General features: G+C 32.2%; 1 protein-coding gene across 1 annotated transcript in view; it reads left to right on the forward strand.

Annotated features, from left to right (window-relative positions):
- Positions 1-14,006, forward strand: part of LOC118196743 (E3 ubiquitin-protein ligase MARCHF5) — a 53,504-nt gene extending 39,498 nt beyond the window's left edge. The window contains exons 3-5 of the mRNA XM_085813804.1: positions 1,335-1,465; positions 10,441-10,806; positions 13,626-14,006. Of these exons, the coding sequence (XP_085669930.1) occupies positions 1,335-1,465; positions 10,441-10,806; positions 13,626-13,802 (674 nt within the window). The 3' untranslated portion in view covers positions 13,803-14,006. The remainder of the gene's footprint in view (positions 1-1,334; positions 1,466-10,440; positions 10,807-13,625) is intronic.
- The last annotated feature ends 278 nt before the right edge of the window (positions 14,007-14,284 follow it).

Raw genomic sequence — 14,284 nt, forward strand, 5'->3', positions numbered from 1 at the left:
TTTACATACAAACATATGTAAAATAAATTTTATTCCACTTTGAAAATTTTGCCTGAAAACATAGAAAGTTTTCTTAATTTGTTTATTTTTTGTCTCTATTAAAGTAAGCTATTTAATTATAAATTAAGCACGTTAGAACTACTTTAAATAAACATCAGTCTTAAAATTTAATATTTGGCTATCGATGTATTTGTATCACAGAGTGTAACCAACAAAAATGTCTTGCAGGTATCAAACTTTGGATTTCAGCCAGAAACTAAATATAAATTTGAATTTTTTTCCTTTGCGATATTATTATTTATATATGTTTTGAAAAATATTTAGTAAGTGAAATTTAAAATTTATTTAAAATATTTTATTAATGAAAATTTTTTTTGTTAAAAATTTTGGCTCATTTGTTGTTTTTAGATTGTGCATGCAGCCTGCAGGCAATTAATTTAAGCTTGAGAGTACTGCATTACATGTATTATATCCAAACTCCAATCAGTATTCAGAACCTCATTATTGCAGCATGAAAAAACAAATTTGCATGCAGTTTTTGTTAATAATGGAATTCCATTTTTTACTTCTGCTGGAATATGGTCAGGGCCTGAAGCTTTATTGCATAAATTTTTTCATTGCAACTTTAACTTCTTCCAAGATAGAGGGTGGACCATATCTACATCAAAAGTTCTCTTTATTGAGTTAGTATTGAATAGTTCTTTAAAATGGATGGATTGAATATCCTTGAATCCCTCCATTCTTATCACTAAAATTTAAACTCGAATTCTAAATTTCCCTTGTTGTGATAAGAATAGAATAGAAAACTCTGATTTCATTACAACCTTTTAGAAATTCAATATCTGTAAAAACTCCCAGCTTCAAAGAGTAGACCTCCATATTTATAAATTTTCAGGTGATGGGGTACTTGCTATATCAATGACCACTGGGTGGTTCATTTTAATCACCTTTTATGACATGAATGAACTACATTGGGATTAATTTTTCACAGCCAATTACTGCATCAATGGAATCAAATTATCTATTCAGTTTAGTTCTGTTTTCAAATAATGTTTCTTTCCTAGGTAACAATGATAACTTAACCATCAAATGATGCTGCATTAATAAAGGGACTAAAATTTTAAAAATCACATTTTTTTATAACCACATTTAGTTTTTTTTAATATGTTTTATTTATCCATCTTAATCATATAAAAAATTATGGGTCATGGAAAAAATCAATGGAATCAAATAAAAAATTATGAATATTGCAAATAATTCTACACTTTGTTTCTAAATACATTTAACAAAATTTTGAATTGTTTATCTGCAACATATGATTTCCTTCTTTTCAGGACGTTTTGTATTTGTACTAGATATGGCAGACAGACTTATGTATAAAATGTGCCCTTTAGCCACAGCTGGTATTGTAGTTGGGTCAATTTACTGGACTGCTGTTACTTATGGTGCAGTAACAGTAATGCAGGTAAATAATTTTTATTCAGTACAAAGAATTTGTAATTTTGTTTATTTAGTTTTAACTTCAATAGTAGGAAAAATTCATTCTTAGATTACATAATTTTAGAAAAATGTTCTTTACATTTCTAATGAACGTGTTAAAGAAGAAATGTTGCAAGATATAGTTTTTATTTTATAACTTGTGAAATTCTGCATCAAGATTTCTTTCAATTTTTTACTCTGCCACTACTACCACCAAAAAACTTTATTTGACCATATATATTATTTGGCCATATATATGTTAAAAAATTTGATCATGATACCTTTAAATATAGATATTCATCTTGAAATGTATCTAGGCAATTAAGAATATATATTGGAAGAAAAACAATCAAGATACAAAGTGGGATGGTCATTTTTGAATTATAATCAACAAAATATAATTACTCATTGCCTTTTGGAAAAATTCAGGACTTAGGGATCAAACGCTTAGCTATTATGTATGTATATTTCTAGAAATTTCCAACTCCATTTTGTACTGAATCTGTCAGAGCAACAAATTTTCAAGAAGGAATTTCATAGTAAGTTTAGGTTAGTAAGTAAGACTCTAACTGTATATTTTTAGAACGTATTTGGATATTTAAAGAATAAGTCCTTTATAGTTTCTTTAAAGGGAAAGAAAATTATTTTAAGAAATTTAAATTTCTTTTAGAGAAGACCATTTGTGCTGATAGTAAAAGGATATTTTTTTCTTATCTGATACAAAATGAAGAAAAAAAAAGCATGGTGCACAGGTATAAATTAATTACAGTAACTATGTGCTTTTAGAATTTATTTGAATATTTGAAGAAAATGGCCTTTGGGTACTCTGGGATTATCCCATCGACCAATTTCACCAAAGCCAATATTATCGCCAAAAGGTAGCTTCTGCGCCAATAACTGCAAATAAATAACTGTTTAATCCTTGACTACGCAAGTTAGTTTTCTTTAGTGTGTTGAAATACACTGGTTTTTATTATTATTATTATTATTATTATTCTGCAAAATGATTTGAATTTGGGATTTACCTAGCACCGAAGAAAGTGCAGTGGCATATAAAGAGGTGTGATAAATGAGTAGCTATTCGAAAAGGCACGGGGTTGGAGGGTTTTAAACTCCCATGTCTGACTGCCCTCCAGTTTATTTACTGCTCTTTGCAAGAAGTAACATTAATTGAATGGTAAGAAAAACAGCTGAATTTAACAGAAGAGGCTGTTGTTGATTGGAACAATTATACGGTGGAAGTGTGCACTTAAAGCCTTCTACAACATGATTCGAAAAAATAGGAGGTCGGAACAAAATTGTAAAGATAAATGAGAGCTTTTTTACAAAGCTCATTAGAGAAATAAGAAAGACTTCGGAACTACCTGCAAACACTTGGATTCATATTTAAATGAATTTATGTGGCGGAGAGTGCACAAGCATAATGACTTGTTTGTTTGTGCTTTAAAAGCTGTCAAGGATTTTTGGTCACTGAAATGATTTATGATAATATGCATGGTTAGATTCAAGAATAATTATGTAATTATTAAAAAATATATAGGTTTTTTTACTTTGTTTTGATTCTTTTTGTTACATATATTTTTCTGTTATTATTATTTGATAAATTTAATGTGTTTAGAATGTTTTTTTTATTATGATGGTGCCAAAGGATTTGCACATTTCCGCGATCATTTACAGGTCAACGGGATAATCCCAAAGAACTGGCCTTTATAACCATTTAAAAATATATATTTATTTTAAGAGCTGGGGAGTATTGTTGAGGAAGACTATTTCTGTTGACAAAAAGAAGGACACCAGAATTTGACCATATGGTCTTACAAATGTAGTTCCACCATACTAACTGTACAGTTCTGGGCCAAATTTGATGGAGCACACTCCAGGGCATGGATCCAAGGATCTGTCACCCCTTTTTACCTACCAGCAAACCCTTCGAAAAAAATTTTGGCTGGCCAGTTTTTAAGTATTCTGATACCAAGCAGACGCTATAAACTTACCAATACCAAGGATTTGAACCCGGGTAGATAGATACATTAGCCACCTTTACTAACCACTCAAGATAGCTACTTCTGTGTTTAGCGCCCACCAGTGGCTGAGCACTAGTAGTTTGGTCTGGTGTTCAAATCTCGGCAAATGGGCTGCTAAAAATGTGCATTGCTTTGCCATAATCAAGGAAACGAAACCAAAAGAACCTGTTGACAGTGTTAAAGTTTTTTTTTTTTTTTTTCCCTAAAGAAAATGAGAAAAACTTCTATGAATATTTATTGGCTGCTTATGCACCAAATATTGCTTGTCGTTCCACATGTTGTACAATTCATCAGAACAACTAATTTAATCACTTTTGATGTTATCCCAAATTCACGAGTTCGGTAGGCTATGGATTGTAGTTCAATTCCTGTTCTTATGATATCAGTTTTGACGAAAATCTTAATATCAGATTGCTAATTTTCCTTCTACTTCACTCTTTAACTTACGCAACAGCTGTAGTCTAATTGAAACAGTGGATTCCTCTTCATAGATTAAAAAAAATGGTAAGCAAAGCAATCAACGAAACATGTGAAAATACCAGCTGTTGATGCTGAAAATTGAGTGCCCGTGTATTCATGGGCTACAATTGCAGGTTTGCCAGTTATCAACTTTTATTTAAGCTTAAATAGTTTTGTTACTTTTTATTATAAATTAGTAGTTGTTAACATGTATGCATTTGATGATAGAGGGAAAAGGAAAAAATTTTGAAATGTTAAAAAGTAGCATGGTGAAATGATGAAGTAGCAGCATATTCACATAAATTTTAGTAGCACAAGTTTGTAAAATGCAACAAATTTGTTAAAAATCGCACAGTCTGGCAATGCTGCTCTACTTTGGCCATAATTGAGTTATTTTCACAACCAGACATTATTTGATTTCGTATCACAAAACATAAAATCCTACAGAAGAAATAGGTGCCTGCATACATATATTATATTATTATATTCCAAGGAAAATATAATGTAAATATATAGATAATATCCTTAATTGAATTTATTCAGTTCTCATTTGCTGATAGGTCCTTAATTTTTATCATTAATGGTCCTTAAGTCTTAAAATTACAATTTCCTTGTGCAGAAATTTGTATGAACTCTGGAGGAAAAATTTAACACTTTTTTTTTTTTTCCTGTATGCAAAAAATTACATTTAGTGATTTTTGAGTTAAGAATAATTGCTTTGTTATTCAGATAATTCCAGGGCTGATAGATCTGTTGTGGCCATACCAGCCAACCGAACGTAGGTCAAGTAAAATTTTTAGAATTTAGAGAAACATTGAGCAACAAAATTAAGGGATGGCAGAATCTTTTAGAATTAAGGGAGATGTTCGACAGCAGAATTTTTCTACTGTAGAAACTGCACTGGGCCACAAAATTTCTATTGCTGGCTCTGGATAAACTTTAAGTACCGGGTGGCCATAATTAAACTGACAGTGCTCACAGTGTTCTGTAGCGCGATCTATTTGCGAGAATGACGCCACATTTTGTAGGAAGATTAAACAAGGCGGAAGACGAAGGATTCCGCAAAAAAACAAATTAGTTTCAAAAGTCACCGCTAGGGGAATATTTGGCTCTGTGTAATAGAGTGTTAACAAATGCAAATCAATACGGAAATTACCTTTTATTTTGTATTCAAATGAGGTTCAATGTTGTGGACCACATATTGCATTCTGTGCACAGTATGCACAACAGCAGAAAGTAACATGTCTGCAGGAATCTCCCGCACAGTCTGTAATATGTTATCCTTCAACATAGCCAGATCCTGGACCACTCCTTGATAGACCTTGGACTTAAGGTAACCCCATAGCCAAAAATCGCATGAGGTAACATCAGGGGACCGAGGTGGCCATGCAGTTGGAAAGTAGCGGCTAACGACTGTTTCTGTTGTGAATTTCTGTCATAGCATCTGTTGCACCCATACAGGAATGTGTGGAGGGGCTCCATCTTGCATGAAAATGATTTCCCCCAGGCATTGTCTTTGCTGAAGTGCCGGAATGACAAAGCTGTTCAACATGTGGCAATATTTCTCTCTGGTAACAGAAGAGGTTTCCGGTTCTGTCGGGGTAATATTCTCATAGAAGAATGGACCTACGATAAATTCCACTGTGAACCCACACCAAACAGTTACCTTTGGTTTTAATTAATGTAAAGGAATTGCTGTGACTGCATGTGGTGGTTTGTCATCCCAAATTCGGCAGTTCTGGGTATTCACAGTTCCATTTAGGTAAAAGTGGGCCTCGTCTCCCCATCACGGCCAAGCATCATCCACCTCCATTCTGGCAAGAAAGGTGAGAGCAAAAGTCAATCGCTTATCATGGTTGGGTTACAGTAACTCTTGTACACGGCTGATCTTGTACGGATAGAAGTTTATAATCTTTCGTAAGATTTTCCATACCGTACTGTAAGGCATATCCATATTCCGAGCTACTCCACGAGCGCTAGAGGTGGCAGCAATATTGTCTGGTCCTCTATCGACAATCGCCGTGGCAACTGCTTTGATTGTATCCTGTGGTACAAGTTTTCGTCCTCTGCCTGACTGAACCTTCAGAGAACCTGTTATCTCAAACGTCGCAACCATTGCTTTTAGCCCATTAACTGACACAGGACCATTACCTTTACGCTTTTTTTTTTTTTTTTTTTTTTGTATGTGTGTTCTAAAAGCATGAGGAGCGGCTGACACGTTGCACTGGTTGAGTTAAAAGAATTTGACCAGTAACACACGCTCGACTAAGGAAGGAGACATTGCACATAAACTTTCAATCCGATTGATTCGAAACGTAACACATTGCCTTTTAAAACCCAAGCAGCTGGCACTGTGCGAATGGGTGTAATGTGAAATTTGAATAAAGAACTTCTGCTCAGCATACGTGATATTGCAGATCACGAGACTTTATCGGTGCTTATGTAGATTTTACGCTTTTTTAAAAGTGTTGCTATATTGCGCTTGAACTAAATCAGAAAATGTGCATAATAAAAGGTAATTTTATTCCGTATTAATTTGCATTTGTTAACACTCTATTTTCTATTACACAGCGCCAAATATTCCCCTAGCGGTGACTTTTGGAACTAATTTGTTTTTTCGCGGAATCCTCCGTCTTGTTTAATCTTCCTACAAAATGTGGTGTCATTCTCGCAAATAGATCGCGCTACAGAACACTGTGAGCACTGTCAGTTTAATTATGGCCACTCGGTATATGTGGGAATTTATTTATTTGGAACTCTGATAAATCTTAAGCATGTGAGGGAAATGGGTGTAAGTGTTATGAATAACTAAAGTTACACAATTCAGGCTTAACTTCATCAGCATGCAATAGAAGCAAGCCAAATTTAGAGCTAGGTCTGGTTAGGTGATATGTCTTTCGTGGCCACTCTCATGATACATCGTAAATAATTTATAGTAGACACTAGCTTAGCTTTATGATGGTAGCCTCAATTAGAAAGGTTTTCAAATATTGGGAAAAAAAAGGGGGCAAATTTCTAATTAATGGAATTCCTGAAGAAAAATGGGGAAATGGTAATATATGAAGATGATACAACAGACGTTTGTCATTGCAATGCCTCAATCATCATTAAACTAATGGATTGCGAAATCGGTAGTATGCTTCTAAATTCAGAAAGTATCGCTACTGTTTATGAAGAAAGGGACATTTCTACATGTCATTTTTGTAGATTTATATTTGGGATTACATTTGTAGATTAACATTTAAATTTGTAGATTAGATCTGGAAGAATCCCAAATCCTGAATCACCACAGTTCCAGCAAGACCAGATCTCAGACTTTGGAGTATAGTTAAAGCCATGACTTAAGTCTCATTTAGGACAAAGATTTGTCTTTTCTCAAAATACATTTTCATCACTTATTCATAGACTCCAACTACTACGGATTCTCCGTAGTTTCTATGGAAATTCATGAAAAACTACGAGCTACGAAAAGTATGGAAAAAACTACGGATTTTACAGAAACAAGAGCAGGAGAACCAGTACGCAAAACGGAACCAACTAATTCATCCGATGATTGGCTGAATACTCGTGTTATCATATATCACGTGTTGAGTGCGTTCCTAGTTTTGAAGAATTAGCCAATCGTAGATCAGTAACTCCAACCGTTAACGACTTATCAATAGTTCCACCCAATTGTCTGTCTCCCAGGTTCCTCGCTGATGCGTGTTTAGGCTGCATTCGGCTGCATTGTGTAGTTTACTGCGAGAGCTTAGCGTGTGTCTTGTGAACTGTGAATCAGGTGAAAGATTTTTAATCATAATGCTGCCTCGAACGAAGAAGCCAAAATTATCAAAGCAGAAGTTTAAAGATTCATATTCTTCAGAATTTGCATTTCTTTCCATGCATTAAAGCGTCCGAAATTTCTGTGAATCACGCACACTGCAGTGTATGCAACAAAGACTTCTCAGTTGCTCATGGCGGAAAAGATGACTGTAAACGGCATGTGTTTTCTCAAAAGCATATAGAACTTGGCACCGTAAAATCTAAAGAAATAACAAATTTCTTAATAAAAGATGATGAAACAGATCCTATAAAAGCCGAATGCTATTTTGTTCGTTTTTTAATTGAACATAATCTACCGCTTTCTGTTTCGGATCATTCCAAAGAGCTTTTCAAAGCAATGTTTCCGGATTCTGCCATAGCAAAAAAATTTAGCTGCGGTCATACCAAAACTGCTGCTATTGTGAAAACGCTTGCAGAAAATACTGTTGCTGATATTATAAAATCAGTGTGCAGTACATCATTTTCTCTAAGTACTGATGGAAGTAATGATAACAATGATAACAAACTGTACCCATTGGTTATAACATACTACAGTAAAGAAAAGGGAGTGATAATTACTTCATTGATTTCTATTTTAGAATGCACGAATAATACAGGAGAAGGTATTTTTAATTGTATAAATGAAAACTTTAAAAACAAAGGTTTAGAATGGAAAAATTGCTTATCATTTTCTTCAGATAATGCTAGTAATATGATTGGAAAGTTTAAAGGTGTAGCATCATTTATCAAAATGCATCAACCAAGTATAATCACCCGAGGTTGTCCGTGCCACCTCTTGCATATAGCTGCAAAAAAAGCTACTGAAAAATTAATTGGCTCAGAAATTGAAATTTTGATAATAGATATATATTTTTACTTGGAGAAAAGTTCGAAACGGAAGCATAGCTTCAAAGTTGCTCAACAAATTTTGGGACAGAATGCAAAATCTCATAAAATTTTGAAATATTGCAGTACGAGATGGTTGTCTCTTTTAGAATCTATAACAAGGATTTTGGAACAGTGGGATGCTGTGATAAATTTTTTTGGAGATAAACCAGATAACAGTGAGAATGAAGGAAAGAGATTGCAAAACATTAAAAAAATTTTACAGTCACCGACCACCAAATTGTACTTGTTATTTTTGAAAAATACTTTGCCTTTGTTTATAACAGTAAATATTAATTTGCAACAACAAGCTCCTTATATACATAAATTGAGAAGAGAACTTTTTGAACTTTTAATGAATTTATTTGTTAGATTCGTAAAACCATCAGTAATTTCTAAAGAAAATGAAGATGTTACTCTAACGTCTATTCCATTTCAGAAGTATAGTAAACAAAAAGAAAATGAAAATTTAGTGATTGGTGCGGAAACAAGACTATATTTAAAAAATGCCAAGTTGAATGAAAGTGAAGTGAAATCATTTTTCAATTCTGTGCGAGCTTTTTTTGTAACTGCATGTTCATATATAATTGATAAATTTCCACTGAGTGATCCATTTCTAAAACATGCTGAAGTTGCTGACATCAACTTGAGAACTGAAGTCTCATTTTCATCTGTTCTTTACTTGATGAATACTTTTCCATCCATTATTGATGAAAAATGTCTTAATCAAGTAGAAATTGAATTTTCCATGTATCAAGTAGATGATTTGAAAGAAATTGTAGATTTGCGTATTGATATAGCATGGGGAGAAATTGCCAAATTAAAAAATATGAATGGGTGTATTAAATACAAAGTATTGCCTTCTGTAATGCTTGCTGTCTTAATAATACCTCATTCAAATGCAGCTTACGAAAGAATTTTTTCTATTGTTAAAAAAAATCAGACGGAATTTCGACCAAATTTAGGTCTTAAAACTCTTGAAGCAGTTTTGATTGAAAAAATAAATATGCAGGCAAATGAAGAACTGTGTTATAAAAAAACATTCTCAAAATCAGAACTTAAGCTTGCTAAGCATGCTACATATAAATCTTTGCATTCATAAATTATGCGTATTTTGTTTAATACTTATATGTATCATTCTTGGTTATTTAAATTTTATTTCCCTGTAGAAATCATATCCAGAATAAAGATATGATTTATAGCTTCTGATTTTTTCTATGATTAGTAGTGATTTGAAGTACTTTTTATTAGTGAATGCTTGAGGAGTTAAAAAGAAAATTTCTAATTAAATGTGCATATAATTTACAAGGTATATTTTTAATTATTCAGTTTTATATGTATATGGATTTTAAATGTAATAAAATTGATTACAATTAATTATTAATTTAAAATTAATGAATGGTTAATTACAACATACACTACGCGCACATTTTCAAAGTTGTAAAAATGTCGTTCGTGCGTTGACTACTGACAAGGTTTTCTGAAGGTTGGAGTCTATGCTTATTTTAAGAAATCATTTATTTCTTTTAAAATAAATAGTGCTGCAAGCTCCTAATTTTATTATTGCTTCGATATATAAATAAAAATTTGAATCCTTTATTATCAAAAATGGATGTATGCAACCCACTGGAAACTTATGATAATTCTTGTTACATACATATGCGGAACCATAATTAACTCAACAGTACTTCAGCATACTTTTCCCTAATATTAAATTTGCAAGTAATAATTATAATGCTTTCGATTCTTTGCTTTATGATTATTGTAAATAAATATTTTCTTTTTATTGTAGATTCTTGGTCATAAAGAAGGTCTTAGTACTATGGAACATGCAGACCCTCTTGTGTTGTTAGTTGGTCTTCCAACCATTCCAATTATGTTAATATTGGGGAAGATGGTTCGATGGGAGGACTACTTACTAAAGCTATGGAGGCGATATTCAAATAGAATTCCTGGTCTTAAGCAGCTTTTAGGAGGATCATCAGATACTGAAGGAATAGGTATTAGAGATCGGCCACCTCCTGATGTTCCTGCATTTTCTGACCCAGTATCTGTAACTCGAGTTCTTTGTGGTGCATTATTACTCCCAACTATGGCTACTGTGTTTGGCCGTGTATTTTTTAGCCACATCCCTCACAATCCTCAAAGAATTCTTCTCGTAAGTAGTAAACATATTTTTGACATCTCACATAAACGTTATTTTCATTTGCACCCAACTATCATGAACCAGAAGTTTGGTTCAGTGTATTTGACCTTATAAGAAAAATTGATAATCTCACAAAAACGTGTAAAATTCTGAAACGCAAAAAAAAAAAGGGGGGGGGAGATCAGCATTGTCACTTCTACCACAGTGTGTGAAAAATGCATATAAATTTTAAAAATAATCTCAAGATTTAATTACAGTCATTATGCTCAGTTATTAAATTTATTGGTCATTCTTTTCAATTTTTGTATACTTTAATAACTTTATATGGTACATTGTTTAGCATAAATATCATGGCTCTGATTCTTTTCATGAATTACACATTTATAACCATGAAAAATTATTTTATTCATAAAAATGGATAATGCAAAATATTGACAAATTTACCTTTAAAGTTTACTTCTGAATAAAAAATAATCTGTGAAATTTTCTGCTGAGCTAATGCAAATTGAGGGAAATTTTTATTCATACTTTTGTCCAAAAATTTGAAAGATTCCATCACATGTTTCTACAGATTGTGTGAATAAAAACTTAACATGTCTTGGCATCCACAGTGGTAGAAAGTTAATTTTCTATGAATTGCATTTCTCATCAGCATAAATATTCTCATCAGCATTTCTCATCTTAATTTCTGTCATTATATATTCATCACTTTGATTTTCATGTGTAACATTGTTAACATGAGTGAAAAACTTCCTTATCACATTCTGAAAATACTGAAATATAATTTTTTACTAGCCATTTAGCAATAGACATATCCCCTTTTCATCATCATCTTCAAAACCCTTTGCTAGACCTGCATAACAAAAACAATTTTGCGTGGTTGATTCTGTAACAAACTGCAATTTTTTTTCCTAGTCTAGCATTCCACCAGAAGGTGAAACACTATAATAGACATGATTTTCAAACTTCTCCAAAAGTACTTAAACTAAGTTGCTTCCCGTAATGGCGTTTCAAGCTCCTAATCATGCCTTGGTTCATAGGTTGCGGCATTAAAGTTGCATTGAAGGGGGGTAATCTTAATTCATTCTCTGAGTTTCTGACATTAATGTGTGCAGTATGGATGTCAGATAGTAAGGGTTGACATCTTTCGCTTTTTCCTGAAAGTCCATCCCACTATTGTAGGTCTTCTTCAATGAGTGTTGGGAGTTTTTTAAGCATCCTGGCTTCTAAGATTTTCCAGTTACCAAAAGCGCCTATGATACTCAGTAACATTCATATTTTCATGCACAAGAATTGTGATTTGTATTTTGGTGATTTTCCGCCAGTGCATCTTTGGCCTTTTAAATGTTAACGTTTGGTTTGGTTTCATCTTGTAGAACAACCGAGCTTTATCAGCTTGGTACTGACAAGATATCCAAAACATTTTTCCCAATCTCTTGACATCTAATCTTGAAATGCTGCCTAATTCTCCAACAGTTTTTCTGGAAGGAATGTTTTTCTTCTTGGACCAATCTAGCCAGCCATTTGAGCACAAAATGTCAGTCTCTCTAAAGCATCTGGACCTTTAACTGAAGCATTTGGTCAGATATTGGCAGATGACAGTTTCTTTAAATAAGAACCATTTCAACAGTACTTGTTCAACATCCTTATGTGTGGTGTTTCTCACCTTTTCCAAACTTGTTTCATGAGCAAAAATGATCAAATCTTTGTTTTTTCGTATGTTACCAATTGTAGATTTGGATAAACTTCATTCCCAGCAGATATCTATTGGGCTACAACCATTTTGTACTTTTCAAATAATATTTACCTTATCTTCAATGCAGAATGATCTACATTTATCCCATGTTGTTGAATTTTTTATATACAACCTAAGTACTAAGAGTTTGGTCAAAGAAGAATAAATGAAATTTATTAAGTAAATAACACTTAAATTGCATGAATTTCATTCTTCCAAGAAAGTTTCAGCATAATTTTTCTTAATAAATCAGAGCCGATAAATCTACTACAGACATTTACAGAAATTTGTATGAATATTCAGCTAATGTATAATCAGTAAATATTTGTATTTAATTTTGTTTTATGTCAAATGTGTTATATTAATAAGTTTATCCACTCGATAGCTTACACATTAAATATTTTCATCAAATTTTTCTATCATGTTTAAAATTACCTTTATAAATTAAATCTTTCCTTCCCTATTCATAATTTTCTCAGAATTAAAAAATGTAATAAAATTACAAAGGGAAATAAGCCAAAGAGCATACAATAGAGGATATTTGAAGAATCATGATGTAAATAGTTGAGCAACCTGAATCATGCACTATAAAGAGAATTTGAGTTCTTTTGAAGATATGTAGTTGTGCAATGTGAAAACTTTCCAGACACTTCCAGTTTTTCATATTTAAAAGTTGGCAGCTGTGGTATGGCTTAAAGTACTGTCTAGCTTAAAGTGGATTTTAGCATTGCACTGTAATCATACGAAAATTAGAGTGCAGTCCCCACCTCTTGATTTTTTATATTTTTGAATTTTTAAGAATTTTTTAAATTATTTTTTGAATAACTTCAGGCTATCTGTAAGATATCATCTGTAAGGTGTAAAAATGCCTTTTTAAGCTTGTTTTCATTTAGTATTTATCTAATTATTTGTAACTACTCAGTAATTATTTTTGCTATTAATGTGTGTGATTTTTAGTTTGTGTGTTGTATGTGTGATATAATAACTGTATGCCTAACAAAATTATTTATTTTAATTTGTTAGAGAAAGATTAAACATTATATACTGCTATATAATGTTATACAAATTTTAATTCTTCTTTTGTTGTATATTTCAGGGTGGAATAACATTTGTAGCTGTTAAAGGAGTTTTAAAAATGTATTTAAGACAGCAGCAATATGTTCGACAGTGTCAACGTAAAATATTGAACTTTGACAGAAGTTCTGTGTATCCTAATTCACCAACCAATTCACAGTCTTCACAAACTAATGACAATTCTAATCCTGATCATTAAAGCTTGGAAATTTTATCGTTATAATTGAAATGTGCTTTCGTTCGGTTTTGGAGAGACATTTCATGTGATTTTTATAGCCAAAAATTTAATCAGAGATTTATATTAAATCAGCCTCTTGATTGGGGTTTCTTTACACTAAATATTCAATGGAATAAATTTTTTGTATGTTTTAAGTAAAGAGGTTATAAAAGGTAGTATAAGGAACTGTCTGGTACTTCATTTTCCTTGCTTTTGGTCAATGCATTTTGAATCCAATATTTGAAAATCAAGTTATTAAAATATTTCATTGATGATGGTGTTGTTAGGAACAGATGTCGTACCCATAGAAAGAAGTGTTTTAAGAAAATAGAAGTTGTATATATATGTCATTATTATTGTTTTACATTGCAGTGTTGGAAAATATTGTATAAAACCAAAGCAAGTTTTGTACAAAATATCATAACTATAGTCTTTTAAGAAAACATTCATTTAATTCACTGAAA

The sequence above is a fragment of the Stegodyphus dumicola genome, chromosome 3, assembly GCF_044657685.1.
Source record: "Stegodyphus dumicola isolate Sdum_Otavi_A_Nest chromosome 3, ASM4465768v1".
NCBI classification, from domain to species: domain Eukaryota; kingdom Metazoa; phylum Arthropoda; class Arachnida; order Araneae; family Eresidae; genus Stegodyphus; species Stegodyphus dumicola.